Below are 19528 nucleotides of genomic sequence, written 5' to 3' on the forward strand. Positions count from 1 at the left end.
ATTAGAAAAAAGTAATTTTTCAATTTTGAGTTGGTTTAATTTCATGTTATTGTGTAAGATTCTATTTCTCCGACCTCTACTACTAAAATATTTTACAAGACCTTGCATTTTAAGACACAAAGCGAAAAATTGCATTAATTTCAGCCTCAAGAAAAAGAACCAAGACAATTTGTTCCAGACAATTCATCTCCTATAGGTAAAAATTTCGAATTCTAATCATAAATTGCACGAACTAATTAAATTTGCTGTTGGATATACTGCAAAATCATGTGGAATAGTCGTCATCAGAGAAATATAGTCAAATTAGTATTTTTGATCATGAGATGGGCCATAAGTCTATATTTTTTAAATATATTTTTACATCTTTCTTTATTTCTGAAACTAAATTCTAAAATTAAAATACACAACTGAAAAACTATTTTGCTGAAAATAACACTTTAAATCTCTTTCAATAAATAAAAAAATATCGAATAATTATTATTTATACACAAAAACAGCAAAAAGTTTTGAATGATAAAAGATTATGTTAAATTTGTTTATCTGAGAAATTAAATAGTAAAAAACAGAAAATGTGTATTTTGTATAGGTTCTGCTATATGGCATTATTTAGAAAAGAAAAAGAAAGAGGGGGCGAATCTTTTGAAAAATGCAAAAATAAGGATAATAATTTTCCCGGCTACACTATTGAAATAAATTCTGTTTTGAACACTTCAAATTTTTAGGAAAGGAAAAAATGAAAAACAACATCCGAAGCTTTTTACAAAAAAATTTCTTTACCTGTTGTATAGCACTTAGAAGAATTCTGGGTAAAGAATATTTCTCCGATGCATTACGATAACGAAAAATAAGATATTTCAAATTGAAAGTTTACGATCTTCAAATTTCATCAAGGCTAACATAAAAAGTTTTGGAGAAAACGCAAAGGTTTTAACGAAAATTTAGGATAAAGTACAATACTGAGTATACAAATATAATAAGGTAGAGAACATTTGAAAAGTTTTATAAAATAAATTACGTCGGTTCAGTAAAAAAAGAATATTTTTCTAAACCCATAAGCGTTGACACAAATAAAAAACTATCTAGGAATTTTGATAATAATCACATTGCATAAAAATTTACTTAAAATAATTTTTAAGCATAGATAAGAAATAATCTATGGTTCGAATGAAATAAATCAATTTTACACTGAGAAAAAAAGTTTGGTTAAAAACTATCGGAATATGGTAAAATTTACTGTGTTTTTGGGAATAACAAAGCCTCAGAATTTTTACCGAAGCACTTTGGAATAAAATATGGTTTTATGATATTTATTAAAAATTTTTAAATGTAGTAAAATTTGGTAATTTTATCATGATACCGCTGGGCTAGGAATAAAAACCATTTATTCGGTTAAATTTACTTTCAGTTTTGTATTTTTTACTAAATGTGTAGTAATTAGAATTATATTATTTTGAAAACTAGAATTTCTGTTAAACCGTTACCATATGAGCAGAAAAATTACCTAATGAATGACTGAAATATCTTACATTTTGGTTTTCTTAACCAGAATCATGTTGTTGTCTTTTTTAACAGAAATGTCATTATGGTAATATATTACCAAAATTTTAAATTCTAAAATCATTATTTAAATTCGGTAAAGAGTACTTTTTTAAAGCTTCCAACATTCTTCAAATGCTATTCCCTTCTTTATTAAAAATTTATTTAAATTAAAATATTCATATGCACCTTTACAAATAAAAATTGAAATTTTTTATACAAAACTATTTAAGCCTTGAAACAAATCGTAAAAATAATTATCAGCATGCTATTTCAAAATGGTATGAAATGTTTTATTTGATTCCTTTCAGAAATTTTAAAAAAAAATTAAATCCTCAGTTTTTATCTCAAAAAAGAACTATATATTTCCGGAAAAACAAAATTTTCTCTTTATTAAGTCTTAGTTCTTTTTGAAATATATGTAAAAATGTGCAAATAGAATTTGGAAAAAATTAAAACCGAAGCTTTACTTTTATAAAAAGTCTTTAAGAAACATTATAGAATAAAATTCAAAAGATTTCGTATTTATATTCTAATTAAATTTTTTATTTAAAATTAGAGTCTTTTGATGAATTACGTAATTAGGATATTTATCCTATTTTTATAGGTATTTCATTTAGTCTACAAATAAATTAAAATAATTTCAGGTAATTTAATTAAATACCTTAAAAAATACAAATGACAAAACATTGAAGAGATTACTAATTGCACCATTCGCAGATACTGTGTTAAACTATTTTAAGTATCCTTAAGCAAAAAACAAGGTTTTGTTTGTTATAACATGGTTCACTAACACAATTTAATACTAAGAATTCATAGCTTGAAAACGACTTCAAAAGTACCGAGAGAATTAATGACGTTCAGATATGGCGAAGACTTCAAAGCAATTACAGGAGTATGCAGGAAAATGATCAACAGATCACGTGGAAAAATGTAACTGTAATTCACCTGCATTAACATCACTTTTGAAGAGAAAAAACTGGGTAGTATTTATTATTATGCAGAGTACTAATATGTATTCTAATATAACAAAGTCTACAACTAATTACATACGAATTTATTCATTGAAAATATATTTAACTGATTAGCAGAGTATTAGAATTCAAACAGTTATTACGAAATAATATATACATTGGAAAAGTAGTAAGCAGTTCCTATGGAAAAATAGTGGGTTATTCATCTGCATAAACATCACTTTGAAAAAAACTCTGCATTATTTGCTATTATGCAGAATATTAATATAGCTTCGTAGCAAATAATCTGAATGAATAAGAAAAAAATCTTTTAATTTATTTCTTTAGTAACTAGACAATTAGTATAATCTAATATAGAAAAGTCTGCAACTGATTACAAACGAATTTGAACATTGAAAATATATCTAACAGATTAGTAAATTATTAGTCTTCAATTACCGGAGTATCCATACATTGGAAAAGCATTTAGCAATTATTTCATTGGAAAGAATGCTATGTAATTCACCGTCATTAAAATCTCTTTGAAAAAAAACTAGGTATTATTTGTTATTATGCAGAATATTAGTATACTTTCATAGCACGTATGAATATTAGAAATATGTATGAATACTACAAATATTTCAGTTCATTTCTTAAGTAACTGAACAACTAATGTAACTTGATGTAGAAAATCCGGCAACTAATTTAAATATTGAAAAATACCTAGCAGATAAGAAAATTATTGGTGTTCAAACAATTACTGAAGTATTCATACAATGGAAAAATATTAAACACATTATAATATGGGAAAATGCTGTGTAACTCACCTGCAATAGCATCACTTAAAAAAAAATACTAGGTATAACTTTCTATTATGAGGAATATTAATATTCTTTCATGGCAAATAATACGTATGAATACTACGAATATTTTAATTTATTTCTTGTAAATGAATAACTAATATAATCTGATACATAAAAGCCCTCAACTAATTTAAACATTAAAAAAAATACCTGACAGATTTGCAAATTATTCGTTTTCAAGCAATCACCGGAGTATCTATACATTGGAAGATTACTTAGCAGATCACAAAGAAAAATGTTGCGTAACAACTTATATAGTAGCAAAATAATCTTAATGAATAAGAAAAAGTATTTTAATTTATTTCTCAGGCAACTGGATAACAAGTACGATCTAATATAGCAAAGCCTGCACCAGATTACAATCAACTGCATGTGGATTTAGGAACTGGAAAAATGCTCAACAGATTAGAAAATTAATCGGAAAATGAAACTAAAAAAACTCACCCGCATACACATTTTGAACCAAAAATTTGTTTAATAAGAAAGTCGACATGGTGTGTTCAGCACCCGATAGCATCCAAGACTGCATGGTGATTCTCTGGACTATTGCCAGTTGGGAAGAAAAAAAATTATAGTCAACAGATGAGCTATCCGCAAAGTGTTCCTCGGGCAACCTTGATTAAAACCGTGTAACACCGAAAATGAATTCGAAACCTTTTTCTCGGGGACACGGGTATGTCTTTTCGCATCAAAACAGTTTAGTCTCTATTTTTCCTTCTATCAATTTCAGCTCCTTTTTCTTTCAAAGTTCGATGCGGTCAAAAAAAGAACGTGATTTTGAAAGTTTCACGTCATATATTTCTGGATTGGGTGGTCCGTCAAAGATTCTTTTTTTTTATGTACGCAATAGAATTACGTCAAATCAAGTCAGGCGTAAACCAGATTTTTTTAAAACTCTTTTGTTTGCCCGCGTCATGCTAAGTGGTTAATTTTTGATTGATAGTCATCTTTATATCCAGAGATCCATTTTCTTTTGCGATGCAATTGTTTGCAAACATTTTAAATGTATAATCAAACAGAGCGTTTGTGTTGTATTTTTAAAGTGTTTTTATTAAATTTCTTGAGGCACAGGGTGCTCATAAAGGTAGATAAATAGTACCAATTTTAGAAAGGGAGCCAACTTTATGCTAAATATTTATAATGCCGAAGAAAAATACTGCAAATTATATAATTAAATAAATTATAAATATTATTTTTAATGAAGTTATATTTATCGTCAATAATAAATATAATTTTAATTTTATAAATATATAAATATACTTTTTTTGGTGGTAGATATTTTTCAGCTAAATCATGTAAATGTCTTCAATTTACGCTGTCACAGTTAAAAATAAAAAATAATATAAGCACATTTATATCTTAGTTGCACGAAAACGCTTAGTAATGCCGTTTCTACAAACATTTGTTGAAATCTTTATGAGGTTGCTTTACTTCACTGTTATAATTTTCATTCTAAAATAAAGGTAACATAACCAACTAGTCTTTTCATCCAATTAACCATAAAGATTACGATAAAGAAATTTTTTTTACCTTCATGGTTTTGAAACTGTTTAAACTACTACAGTTATAAGACCATGAATATGAAACTATACGGTTTTTAGCCGCTTGCAACTAGAATGCTTTCAGAAGATTAACTGGACGTAGGAGCTAGGCTTTTCGTTAAGTAATTGACGTTGGAGAGTGCAAGACACTGGAAACTCTTCATATGTTGAAGGGAAGGGAGGAAATATTGTGTTGTCAACGCTAGGACACGAACCCCAGCTCTGTCGGTCATAAAACTGACAGATTAACCCTTTAGGCTATAACATGTACCCAGCTGCAAAAAACGAAGTGACTCCATTAGGTGAGCCAAACTGGTGCGATAAAATTCTGGTTGTTTAACCGTTTTATGCGTAAGCGGTTTTTCTCGCCGTTAACAGTTTGATTGCCATATTATTTATTGTTATTTGACTATTTTGTCAGAATATGACAAATGAACGATTAAATAAATTGTTATTCGTCCATTTTTTTCCGAGAAATTTCTAACAATGTATAAAATCTAGAGAGTATGGTATCGAATTACATTATCTTTTCATTGACTTTAAATCAGCCTACGATAGTGTTAATCGTGATTTACTACTCAGAGCTCTTAATGAACTAGGCATTCCAGATAAACTTGTGGGACTTATAAAGTCGACATTAACTATCACTTTCTCCTGCATAAAGTCATCTGGCAAACTCATACAATGTATATGGTGTAACAAACTCATACAATGTATATGCTACATTGTATATGGTGTGAGACAGGACGAAGCTCTTGCCTGTCTTCTTTTAAACTTGGTGCTGGAATGGGTGATTCGTGATTCAGGCGTTAACACTCTCTAAAACAGTGCAAATCATGGCTTATACTGATGATTTGGTAATCATCGTACGGACAAAAAAAGCACTGTTGAAATCAGGCACCGCTCGTATGAATACTTCAGAAAAGATGCATCAAGTTGTTAACGATGAAAAGAACAAATACATGCCAGTTCTTAAAACATCTGCAAATTACAAATTTGTAGAAACGAAATCGGAAATTCTAAATATTAGTTCAAATAGTAATGCCTTAAACTATATAAGCACAGAAATAAAGACACTCATTACTGCAGCTAATCGATGCCTTCGTGGCTTAAGAACATTACTTAAAGTCAAAATTGATTAAAAGACGAACAAAAATAATGACGTATAAAACAATCATATTGACTGTGGCATAATTGAAAGCCACCATCATTGAAACCTGACATAATATTGATGTTACTCTCTTCCGGGATTGAAGAATAGTAAGCAACATCGCAAATTTCAAATCATATAGAAATCTGGCGAGTGTTTTGGCTATAATCATCGGTGGCTTTATTTCGAGGGGACACTTTTTCACCTCCTTTTCTACTTCTTCGATTTTTTCCCTATCCACGTGAAGCAAGGACTAAATTAATCCTTTTAAATATGTGTTTGGATATCGACTTAATGTACATGTTTGATACACATTGGTTTTCTCAGCGTCCAATTATGGAATAAAATCAAGGTGGCTTTATTTAAGTGGGACACACTCTAGATAGCAAATTTTTATAAATATTTCTGTGGACGGAAATCATTCTTGCCAGAACATTATTTTCTTCTTTATTTCAAAGCGATTATAAGGAACAAATTCATGACCTCTTGCAGTTAATGCCAAAATTGTATTTGATTAAATCAATAAAGATTAAACTCAGTGCTATGTCTTCAATTTGAAATTTAAAAATCAAATGAAAACTATTAAAATTAACATTTAAGAAGAAAAAAATGTAAAAATTTGTTATTTTCGATTTATTTTTTTTAAATTTAATGTAAAATTTTTTACTGCTTTGTAATAAACTAAGCCCTTTTACTTAAATCTTTTATTAATCTGCATTGAAAAAAAAGAAAACGAAAACGCGAGAAAATAAATCCCTTTCGTTTACAAATTACCTTTGAGGAATTTTCCAGTTCATAAGCTCTCCAATCTTCGTTGAGAGTAAAAAATAAATTCTTCGTGTCTTATAAATAAATTTATGCAATTTTAAACCTACAAAAATAATTTCGATTTTACTTTACATTTCCTAATTATAACGAGAAATAAAAAAATAATGTATATCTTAAATCTCCTAAATAATTAAATAAAAAAATACATATCTTAACTTTCCTAAATAAATAAAAAAAAATACATGTCTTAACTCTCCTACATTATCATACTTTTAATCCCAAAACACGAAGGAGCTTCAATAGATAAAAAATATTTTATTAGTTTTATCTATAGAGCTATAGTTTTATCTATAATAATTTGGTAAGATTTAATGATAAGATAGACTAAATGACACGGCTTTTTAAGTCATAATAAGATTAATCAATTTTAAAAGAAAAATCATTAAAAAAAATTAGTAGCTAAAATAGCAAGCAAATTTTATTTGTAAAACAAAATTTTCATAATAGATTTAGTATAATTAAAATTCTTTTTAAAATTTTATTGCAAAAATGCAATAATTCATGAAACGTGACATTCAAGAACTACTATTTTTATAGATGAATTTCTCGAATGAAACTAACTATTCGACAGCGTTTTAAAATTTTTAAGCTATGATAAAATAATACGAATACTATGTTAAATAAGCACTTAAGAATTAATGCGGTATTTAGTTGTGAGAGCAACCACTTTATGCAAAAACAATATTTTATTACTTGGGCAAATAAAATGCTAGTGTTTGCTATGAAAACATTTCTAACAATACCTATGTGACCTTCCTAAAACGCCATATGCAATCATGCATTAAAATAAAAAATGATTGGCATTAATTTGCTATTAAAACGCATAGCAAATAAATTAAGGAGCTCATTAATTTGCTAGTTACATTAAGAAGCAATTTGGAAAACGATTATTATTTGATCTTAGACGTATAAGTAAAATTTACATTTGTTTTGAACATTAAAAAAAATAGTTCTGTTTGTCATGTTACAATATTTAACGTCACACATATTTATCGATTTCGTAAATATTTACCAATAAAGTCTCATCGACTTCTGAATAAACATTTGGTTTAAAAGTTCTACAAGCTTTTAATAAACACTTGATTTTTAAAAAAAAAAAAGAAAAATTTTAAACAACGCTTTCATCATCAAAGAAATATAATCTAAAAAATTAATAGTGGGAAAAAACTAAGATTATTATCAACTCTAAGTAAATAAGAACATAATTTTAAGAATATTTTCGTTTAAAATAATTTTGTAACGCAAGCTTTATCTATGCCATAATTTTAAAATGAGTTGGTATCATGATTCAAATACTTTTCATTAAAATACTTTAAAATTATATATTTCCAACGCTAAATACGTTGTATTGATATTGATATACATAGATTTATGATCACTGATCAAAGATTTATCTGTGCCATGATTTTACGCACGTTTTATCTGTGCCATAATTTTTAAATTAGTTGGTATCATGATTTAAGTACTTTTCATTAAAACTAGGAGGCTCCGCCCCCTGCTCGCTAACGCTCGCCAACCCCCGAGAATTGCTACGCAATCTTATGTGGTTCACGCCGTGAACCATGGCTCGCTACGCTCGCTCGCCAATGAACACAATGTTCTAGCACAAAGACATAATATATTATCATCAAAGACATAGTATTTTATCATCAAAGACATAGTATTGTACTTATGTAGAAGAATTCTACCAATGTTCTTATTGGCTTTTAAAAAAGTATATTAGCTATTTAGATTGTACATGGTGAAAAAATCAAAACATTAGCTAAATAAGAAACATATTAGCAAAATAAATTATCAAATATTGCTTCACTAATATTCTGCATTTTAAAGCGTGAAAATTCAATGCATAAATAAACGCGAAATATAAAAAAATTCAATGCATTCAATACAAACACTTAAACGTTTTTTAGACGTTTAGGTAGCTCCCAGTAGAAAAATATCAATTCAACAGCGGCCTTTTAAAGCATTCTCACTTCAATTAATTAATTAATTCCTAATTGAGTTTAAATTAAATATTGTCATGTTTTTAGTGCATGAATCTGAATTGAACAACCTGATAATGCTCACTCTGGTTATTGTTATCTGGTTGCTCACTACGTGCTCTTGCGCGCCGAATCCAATCAATTAAAAATGAAAACTGTTGCCAGCGCGAGAAAAGAAATATCATCGGTTTTATTGATACATACATACGTACGTATTAGCGTTTTATATAATATAGATACTTTAAAATTATATGTTTCCAACGCTAATAGAATACGTTGTATTGATATTTATGTACACAGATTTATGATCACTGATCAAAGATTTATCTGTGCCATAATTTTACGCACGTTTTATCTGTGACATAATTTTTAAATTAGTTGGAATCATGATTCAAGTACTTTTCATTAAAATACTTTGATATTTATATACATAGATTTATGATTATTGATCGAAGATTTTTTTATTTTTAAACAATGAACATAAACTTCTATTGATAAAGGAAACTATATTTTTCTGGGTTCAGGGAAACACTTGTGCTGCTAGTCACTGAGGTTTACTATTTTGCAATCCTTGTAGCTGCATAAAACCTTGCCTCGCAATCCTGGATTATTTTTACCTACAATAATAGTATTAATGGAGTTAAAGTTAGTAGTAAGCAGGAAACTAAAACTTAGGCGGGCAGAAATAAGCTGACTTTCAATTTATTTCCAACACGGGTAGAAATACGCAACCCTTTACGCTTCATTGTGATGTCACTTCCAGGCCGGCAGAAATAAGTTTCACCATGCCAAAACCTCTGCTTACTACCATCTTTTATGGTAATGCAATGTTTTAACGTGATGTTATATTTCATGACGATAATATGTATACATATTTTAGCTAATCATTTTCTCGACCGTGTAAAATCAATTCATGCCGGGCGAAGCTTTTGTATAGATATAATTTTGTATAGTCAAGCACATCTGACGAGACCAAGAAAAGTTAGAAATTCTAAGGTAAACTACACGAATAAGGTTAAATTAAATGTACTTATTTTTGCGATATGAATCAGCTGATAATGATGTTGATAAAATAAAACTAAAATAAAAATAACGTTAAAATAAAACAAGTAGGATTCTCCCAAAAAAAAAACTCTATATTTTACTATAGTCACCATAAGATAATGATTAATTTTTAAATCATAGTATTTAGTTGAAATTTTTAATAGTTTCCCTACGTTTTTTGTGCAAAAATGAAAAAGAAATATAACGCATAAGTTACTGTAAAAGTCCGACGTCTGGTAAATCCTAAGTTTTACCGGTAAGTCCGAGAATTTATCAAAGATACTTGGTAACTCCTATATTTTACCGCTAAAGCTTGGTAAGAAACCAAAATAAAGTCTATTAAAGAATATTTCGGGCTTTTACTAAGTCACTTTAGCTAGTTTTTACCGATAAAACCTAGCTTTTACCAAAGTGACTTACAACTCATAGATCTTAACAGAACTGCTAGGAAAAAGGCTGAAATGGAATCATATTAAAACATACTTCAAACTTTAACCAAGCCACTTTGATAAAAGCTAGGTTCTAATATTAAAACCTAGAATACTAAAACAAATATTTAAGTATATGTTATGCATATTAAAAGCCAGTAAATATATTATATTCTTCAACGTAATTTTATTTCATTCAAACATTTCAAAGTAAATTATCAAAATTATTTCATCCAATACTTAAATTAATTATACTACTTCAAAAACTTAAAATGAGAATGAAAGTTTCTAAAGCCCTCATTATTTTTTATTTTTTAAAAAAAAATCAAAACTGCTTGCAACAAAGTACAACGTTATCATTGAAAGCTATTCCAAAATCATCAATACCTCATTTCAGACCAAAAATTAAAATTTAAAAATGTATAAGCAAATTATCAAAACTATTTCTTCTACTATTTAAATTGATTATACTATTTTAAAAACTTAAAAGAGTGAAGGTATCTCAAAAAACTCATTATTCTTTATTTTTTTAATAAAATCAAACTTCTTGCAACACCGTACAACGTTAGCGTTAAAAACTATTCCAAAATCATCAATACCTCATTTCAGACCACAAATTAAAATTCCGAAACGTAAAAGTAAATTTTCAAAACTATTTTATCTACAATTTAAATTAATTACACTATTTTAAAAACTCAAAGTAAGAGTGAAAGTATCTAAAAAAACTCATTATTTTTTATTCTTTTAATAAAATTAAACTTCTTGCAACAAAGTACAACGTTAACATTAAAAATTATTTCAAAGTCATCAATACCTCATTTCAGACCAAAAATTGAAATTTAAAAATGTATAAGCAACTTATCAAAACTATTTCATCTACTATTTAAATTAATTATGCTATTTTAAAAAGTTAAAATAAATCAGAAAGTTTTCAAAAACTCATTATTTCTAAACCTTTTTTTAAAAAAATTCAAAAAGTGCTTGCAACAAAGTACAACATTAGCATTGAAAACTATTCTAAAATAATCAATAGTTCATTTCAGACCAAACAATGGCTTTCACCAGACGGAGTGTATCTGGGCTCGCCATTGTGAATAATCTAGTAAACAATGACAGAAATCAGATATTAATGCATGGCTGAACAAGTTTTATAGCACTTCCAACTGAGTACCGTCAAAATTGCCGGAAAAAGCTGTAGCTGTAAAATATGGAAACTTTTTTTTTATATCAGCTCTTAAAAAACTACTTGAAAAAGACAGCTACGAAGCCTCAAAGTTTGTTTTTTTATCTCCTAAAAACAGTAAAATTGATTTATGACATATTAATGCGATTTATACACATTTGGATATTGACATAAATACTTTATTTGATTTTGTTATTTTGTCAAAGAGTATTTTATAAAAGCAAAATCTGAAATATTTGAACAAAGCTGAATTTTAAAGAAACTTTACAAATTAATTTTTTTTTGTTCATATGATGTTAGAATTTATTTGAAAAGGAAAGAAAGAATAAAAGAACTAAATTTGTATTACAATGAATTATATTTACTGAAATTCAATATGAATTCATAATATAACATTTTACATAATTTATACTGAATCCCTGCAGAGTCTTGTCTACAATGCTTTACCGCTATTAATATGCCAGCCATCTCATTATGGAGGATATAACTTTTAATCAAATGCACTAATTAAATAGATTTGAATGTCAGCCATGAGGACTGAATTGATTAAACTTGGTTCTACTTACAAAGACTCTTAATTTATAAATGCATAATTTTAATTCAAATAGTAAATAATTTATTACACAGATTTCATTAACTGTGCATGAAACATGCATAAGACGGATTATTTTGAACCAAGTTTATTTAGTCTTTCTAAGACTCGTTCGTATGAATAATTATGAAAGTCTTGTTGAAATAAGAGGTGCTTTTGTTTTCAAAAATATTTTGTATTACATCCAAGTTAAAAACAAACAAAAAATAAATGAATATAGCATTTACTATTTATAACTGTGTGCACCCACAAAAGCAGCTTAATCAGTTATTTACCAGAAAAAGGAAACAAAAAATATAGAGCTTAAATCAAGTCTTAATAATTTAAATCGACTATAGCTTTGATGAAAGCCATGCAACCAATAAGCACACAGGTTTTAAAATTAATCTACTAAAAAATTGAATGTGTTCATATAATATTTTAAAAGTTTTCATAAATTTATATGGTTACAGTCGTACCCCTATTTAAATAAGACGTTAAATCCCGATAAAAATTTCCTTATATGGAAAATTCGTTAAATAGAAAATCATCGTTTGAAATACTTAACCCTTTCCTTCTCGCTCCCGTGAAAATGACGGGGTGAGGTTTCGCCCTCTATTTCTCGCTCCCGTGATATTTCCGGGCTGGAGTGTTCAATAGTAACGCGACAGTAAGAATAAAACTTATTCATTTATTTTGCCCGGAAAACATTTTATTTCTCTTTTTACACACCATATGGCAGTACCAGGATATTTTTAAGTTAATTGTGGACAGTTAGTTTATTTTAAACTGGATGTCACCACTAATCAGGGATACAGGAATAAAAAAATAGGCACTTTTATGACCGTTTTCTTGGAAATTAACCGATCGTTAAGGGGTTAGACAACACAAAACAGGTTTAAAATTCATAAACACTAGAAATAATTAAAATAGCAATTGTTACACCTTTACTTGTTTTTAACATTTCATCATATGAAAGTTCGGTGATTTCTTCATCATTTCTGTCTTCGCCTTCCTCACAATTTATTGCTGTATTGTTTTTATTTTTCACACTGTCCAAAATATACGATTCAGTTAATGTTTCTGTGGTTGCAGCTTGAGAATCAATAAAAAGAAAATCATTGATCAGTACATTATTGTTAATTTCGTGGTTCTCTCTTAGCTGTACCCATATTTTTTTTAAAGTTCTCCTAAAGGAATATCATCCTCGTCTTCCGCACCTTCCAAATTCGCAGCGCTGACTACGAATCCAGCTTTAGAAAAACTATTACGAATCGTACGATTTGTAACAGCATAGTTCTATGCTTTAGGAATTTCTGTTATGCTTTCTCTTTAATTGATTTTCGGAGGGGATTCCCGTATGAAATGCAAACAAAAAGTAAAAGAGATTTTGCTACTTTTTCTAAAAGTTAAGTGACTGCGAAAATCAATTCAAAGTCATTTCCCTCCTAAAATGCGTTAACAAATTTGAAATATCCTGAAAAATTTTGGGAAATAAGGAAAGTGGATTTCAAGGAAAAGTTCGTTAAATAGAAAATTCAATTCCCTATTTGGAAGCTATTTTAGAAACAGATTTCCAAACTGTTCCTGGTTCCTCCAAAAAATCACAAAATGGAAGTTCGTTAGATAGAAGTTCGAATGTATTTCTTTTTTTATAAAAAAATTATACAAAGTGTTCTTTCAATATTACTATTTTTGTACTTTACAGATCATAAGAACGCAACTACAGAGTTGAAATTTGACGTACTGACGACTAAAGAACAAACCTTAGTACTGAGAGAAATTTTGAAAGACGTTGAGCAATAATTTCCTTGTATAAAAAATCATTTCTTAGCATTTATCTTTGGGGCATGTACTTGAAAATTATTAAAATGTGTATATGTTTATGCTTTTAATGTCTAAATACATGTTTATTTTATATGACTCAATAATAATATGACTAACACTACCAAATTTGATACTGAATCCGTACGTATAAAAAATTTATCTAAAAAATAGCATATATATTTGAAGAAGCTCTACAAAAGATTATGATTTTAGTTTCGGCGTTTTTTAAAACTTATCTACCTTAAAAATTATATCCTCTCCCATAGAGTAAAAAATCTTGCTTATAAAAGTATGCTAAAAAATTAAGGAGACGAAAACTTCGTAGCATTTATCAAGATTCAAGATACTTAATACGTTATACTTTATATACCTAAGACTGCTGGTTTTTATTCATGTATTCAATTGATTCACAATGCAATAAGTGGGGATTTTCAGGTGTGTTACACTGTAAAAAATTCCAAATCAAATTGCAGTGGAAAAATACCCGTAAAATCTAATTTTACCGGAACATCTTACGGAACAAGAAATCTGATATGCCGTAATTTTTACAGTAGTAAGTTTCGACAAATCACTGAATCACTCTAATGAAACAAATATTACTGCAAAAATTACGGTAAAAATGGTTTTACGGTTAAATTGGATTTTACGGTAAAAATTGTTTTTACAGTAAAATTGGATTTTATGGATGATGCACTCACAGTGTCGGTACTTTGAGTGATCCAGAATTTTTTACTATGTTCCTGGTCTTACTTTCTACCACTTTAAGCCGTTTAATCTGCATTTTATAGCGGTCGATAGATTTTTGTGTACATAGATGTTTGTGTCTTGTGTATTCTAATTGTTGTGTGGCTTATTTGGGCATATCTTCCCTCTTACCACTATTTTACAGAAACCAAGAGTCTATAAACGAGTTTTAAACTGTCAAAGTATACAATTTCAGATTTATTGGTGTTTATTATATAATTATTAATTATATTAGCGTTTATTACCATGTTATTAGCGTTTAATTATCTAATTTGCCTACTAGTTTTATCAGTGCGATATTTAGACGCATTATTTAACTAAAACGTGCTGCATACCGTGAATAATAAAAAATAATACGATAAACATATTGACCCAGACTTACACATAGAACCAATATTTCCAGCTGCTTATAAATCCTATCAATATCGTTAGTTTTAATAAGGTTATGGTAAGTTGAAATTATTTTTTAAATTAACTTTAGCAAAAAAATTAATAAATAAAAGGCATATTTCGTTTATCTTCTGATAAAAAAAAATTTAAATAAAAATTTTACGTACAAAAGAGCAAAATGATGATCATTAATTTAAAAACAAAATCAGTTTAAATAACAAAATTGTAAAAAGTGTGGACATTTTATTACGTTTTGATAGGGCGAAATCTTAAATATTTTATTTGAGTTAACAAAAAATCATTTTACAAATCCTTAACGAGATTCAAGATTTTCTGTTATTTACTTAATTCCATGCCAAAAATTTCGATTCTGAAACCCGGGAGAAAAAAAAATAACCATTAATCTTTTCCTACCACAAAAGAATACAAATGTCACAATTTACGGAATCATCCTGAAATGTAGCCAAAAAGTGGTAAAACTGCAAAAAAGTTTGTTTTCATATGTTCCAAATGGCCCTAACTTCTTGCAAGCTTTTTACTATTTGTATGCTTTTAATTAGTTAAATAAGGGAGGAGGTATTTCACTTAATAGCTGCCAAAAGAAAGTTGCCAGCTGTTTTGAAAATGAAAGCTAGCAATCGAAAGGGTGAAACCTGGAACACCGCCAAAAATCTCCATCCCATTGTTTCAAAAATGTTCTGAATATCGAACAGATGAGTTATTTACGAGAAAACTAGAGCTCTTAAATTTAATATGAAGTTGATGTCATTTAGCTTTTAGTGCGAATATATGCCACGGGAATAAAGTGCGATATTTTTTTTTTTTATGTGTTATGGAATTTTCTTTAAACATATTTTTGATACTTTTTTGTTTTTTTGTATTAATTCAGATCAAAATAAGCGAAAAATATTATATTTAGCATTTTAATAATTTATAGTTATGAAATACAGAATGAAACACAAGTGTCTTTTTCAGCTTCCAACCACGGCTCACTTCCAAACAATACTTTTTTCAAATTTTCACTTAGTTGCAGTTATTTACACCTAAGAGAAAAAAGTTATTCATCATTGAAATTTCTTTAATTTACAAAANTTTCTTTTTTTTTTTATATTTAAGTACAAATATAATTCCGATTATCTAACCGATTTTTCTATTATCTATTAGACTGTTTTTACAAACTGTTATTATTTTATCCAAAAAGTTTTTAATAAATTAAAATAAAGTAAAAAATAGCCTAACAAATTTAATTACTTTTTTTTATTTTTTATGGCCACCTTAAATTAGATTTCCGTTTGTAATAAATTCAATAATGTAAAATAATACTTAAACATATAATATCAAAATTAATTTTCAAATTTAAAAATAAAAAAGAAAGTTTTGTTTCAAAAAAAAAATACCTAATTAATTAAGAAACACTTCTTTATATATTCTTTTCAATAATAAATTACGTTCAGAACAAGGTAACGACGGCGATCACAAAGTCAGTCCCACTGAAAATAATATACAAGAAACGATATCAAGTCGCGACAAAGAAGAAAAAAAACTAAGAGGTGCGGAAACAAACATGCGAGATCACGATATATGTTCTCAAAACTGATTCTACCACTCATCAATCAAGGCCGTATCTAACGATGTAATCAATATAACGATACGAACATCGTCTTCCCCAGCGCGAGTTGGCATCGGAACGTAAGAGATCCTTGCGGGTCTTGTATCGCTATATCGTATATAGCTATATCGTTCGTCTTCTTTACTCGACGACTTAAATCAGATTACTGATGCATCGCCTGGAACGAAAGTCGCTGTATCGGTCTGCCGATACAGGCGTTAAACCGATATGTCGCGATACATCGATTTATAGCCCAGTCCTACCGGTGTCCCATTCTCCGTCAAAGGGTTAAAACGCAAGGAAGCTTCTACAAATGATATGAAATACCTCTTTATCGCAGAAACAATTTAAATATTTCCAATTAATTGAAAAGCCCATAAATTAATTTGGACATTAAAAAAAAAGGATTGACATTTAAAAAAAAAGTTAAAAATTCGTTTTTCCGTTAAAGCTGATCTTTAATTTTAATAGCATTTCGTCATTTAGTTCACAAAGTCGGGGCTCTCAGTTATTCACAACATTTACAATATTTTTTTTCGTTCTCCTTTAAAGTTTAGTTTTTGTTACTTAACTAATTTTCAATATCAGCTCGTTATTTACATATAATTTTTTTTCCAATGCCCGCCTAGGGAATGACCTACGACATACAGGCATCTGAAGGGCAGATTTGTTGGCCACTTTTCTAGGGACATCATATAAAGTGGGCAAACGCTGCTCCCACAGTAAGGACGATAGTACAGAGAATGAAAGAACATCCATGCCTTGCTCGGGATTCGAGCCCAGGACCTTTCTGCTGCAAGGCCTGTTCCCTGACCCCTACACAAGCCGGTCGGCTATTTACACTATTTACACATCATTGTTTTAGTAAACAAAAAAAAGTTTGTTTCTCGACGATAAATTGAATACTGTTTATATTTCTACAATTTTAAACAAGTCGGGTATGTAACATTTATCTTTGAAATAGATTTTAAAAAACTAATTTTTATGTATTGCAAAACTAACATAGCTCCCTCTCTCAATCAGTCTCTAATTAATCATTTTCAAAACCGTTTGTAAACTATTTTTTTCTCACATTTTGAAAAGATATATTATTATGATTTTAAAAAAAAAGAAAGAAATTTATGAAAACTCTTTTTTTAAGAAAATGGTGATGTAAACTGCAACTTTTGGAAATTTCTAATTTCCAATTTTTAAGTTTTGTTTTGAAATTTACTAAAGCTGAGCGGGTAAGTTTTCCCACTAAAATAATAGGTTGAGGAATTTAAAAAAGCTAGTTTTAATCTGAAAAATTTTTAAAATTGAATTTCCCGAACCTTTGATTCTCGGAGAAAATAATAGATATAAAAATTCATACAGAAAATACAAGCCGTGCCAATTTGATTGATTATCATTTTCATCGTAAATGATTTGTTATATAGTACATGCATAACTACTTTGGAAAAGATAAATTACCTTACTATTATCACCTTGATATTATGCATATGTGATTTATAATATTTGCCGCTGAAACATATTACATGCAACTGCATTAATATACAGATCATTATTTAACCATACTTCACCTACATTTGAACTATATTTTATGAAAATGGATCTGCAATGTTCGGTTACATCAAACAACAGCTTAGTCAACGAATGAATTATATATTAACATAAGAATAACATTGAAATTAGAATTTATAATTGAAAAAAATTGCTTGCAAACATTAAACTACCATAAACTCGATGATTTTCTCGGTGATAGACTCGTTTTTTTTTCATTAACTATTATAATTGTTATTAGACTTCTTAAATGAAATAAAATAAATTGAAAATTATTCATTATTCCAACAAAAGTTGTTGAACCGAAGGTCATTTATAGCTTCATTCGTATCCTGGCAACCAGACAGCTGGCATTGATAAGACTTAAAAATTCTTATTTATCAAAGATCATTCTTTAGAGTTCGGCATAGTTCAAGAAAAAGTCACGTTTTTTTACGATGTCTGCCAATCAAATTTTGAAATGATTGTAGTGGTCGTGATAAGAGATGAGAGTGAATGAAAGTAACAAACTTTTTTTTTGTTGAATTGATAAGTCTGAAGGGTTAAATAGAGCTAGATGAATTGGTTTCTTTTTAATTCTTATAGGGTGTTATAAACATGACGCAATTTCAAACCTATCGGTGTATGCTGTTGCGTCATAAGTGAAACAAGAATGGTATATGTCGCTTTGGCGAAAAATTCATACTGTTTTAGAAGAAAAAACGGCCAAATTTGGAGGGAGAAATTCTATAAATTAGTGTTCATGCAAGCTCCAGACTTCAAAATATAGTTTACCTAACAAAATATAAATGTGAAACTTCAAAGAAAGGGGCAAATGTAAAGTGCCTGATTGCTTATACATTGTTAAACCAATACAAATTTACGAATAGATTATACCCGGCAGCATAATCTGGTGCAAAAGTGCCACAACCTTAGATAGCTCTACTTGTCAATTTGTCCGGCAGCGTTACGGACGGTCCAATCATAGTCTAAAAAGTAAATTAGTCTTTGCTTCAAAAAAAACAGTATCATTTTGGAAGAGGGAAAACTTTTACTTCATTTTCTAAACAAAAGTGTAACGCTGTTTTTTTTTTTTTTTTTTTTTGGTTTTTTTTTTTATGTGCGTGATACTCCATTAGCTGAATTAGTCAACAGTAATTATATAAAGTAGCAATTACATGGTAGTTATATATCGCGGATTCACTTTAAAAGTGATGCAAAATTATAAAGTGTTTAAGTGCCATATTGTTCTTTAGACATTTAAATTGTTTCTTTACACTTTTAATATCACTTGTTGTCCTTAATCGTGACATACTGAAAACTCCATTGTATTTAGTGTTAACAAATCACAAAAGAAT

The 19528-nt window shown here is 28.5% G+C and overlaps 1 protein-coding gene and 1 long non-coding RNA gene across 2 annotated transcripts in view; one reads left to right on the forward strand and one right to left on the reverse strand.

The window, feature by feature from the left end:
• Positions 1–4076, reverse strand: part of LOC107443458 (multiple C2 domain and transmembrane region protein) — a 178720-nt gene extending 174644 nt beyond the window's left edge. Inside the window, exon 1 of the mRNA XM_043038837.2 lies at positions 3797–4076. Coding sequence (XP_042894771.1) covers positions 3797–3881 — 85 coding nt within the window. The 5' untranslated portion in view covers positions 3882–4076. The remainder of the gene's footprint in view (positions 1–3796) is intronic.
• The window catches only part of LOC139425016 (uncharacterized), a 31834-nt gene extending 17854 nt beyond the window's left edge, over positions 1–13980 (forward strand). Inside the window, exon 3 of the long non-coding RNA XR_011636181.1 lies at positions 13788–13980. This is a non-coding gene — a long non-coding RNA (uncharacterized lncRNA). The remainder of the gene's footprint in view (positions 1–13787) is intronic.
• The last annotated feature ends 5548 nt before the right edge of the window (positions 13981–19528 follow it).

The sequence above is a fragment of the Parasteatoda tepidariorum genome, chromosome 2, assembly GCF_043381705.1.
Source record: "Parasteatoda tepidariorum isolate YZ-2023 chromosome 2, CAS_Ptep_4.0, whole genome shotgun sequence".
In the NCBI taxonomy this organism is placed as follows: Eukaryota; Metazoa; Arthropoda; class Arachnida; order Araneae; family Theridiidae; genus Parasteatoda; species Parasteatoda tepidariorum.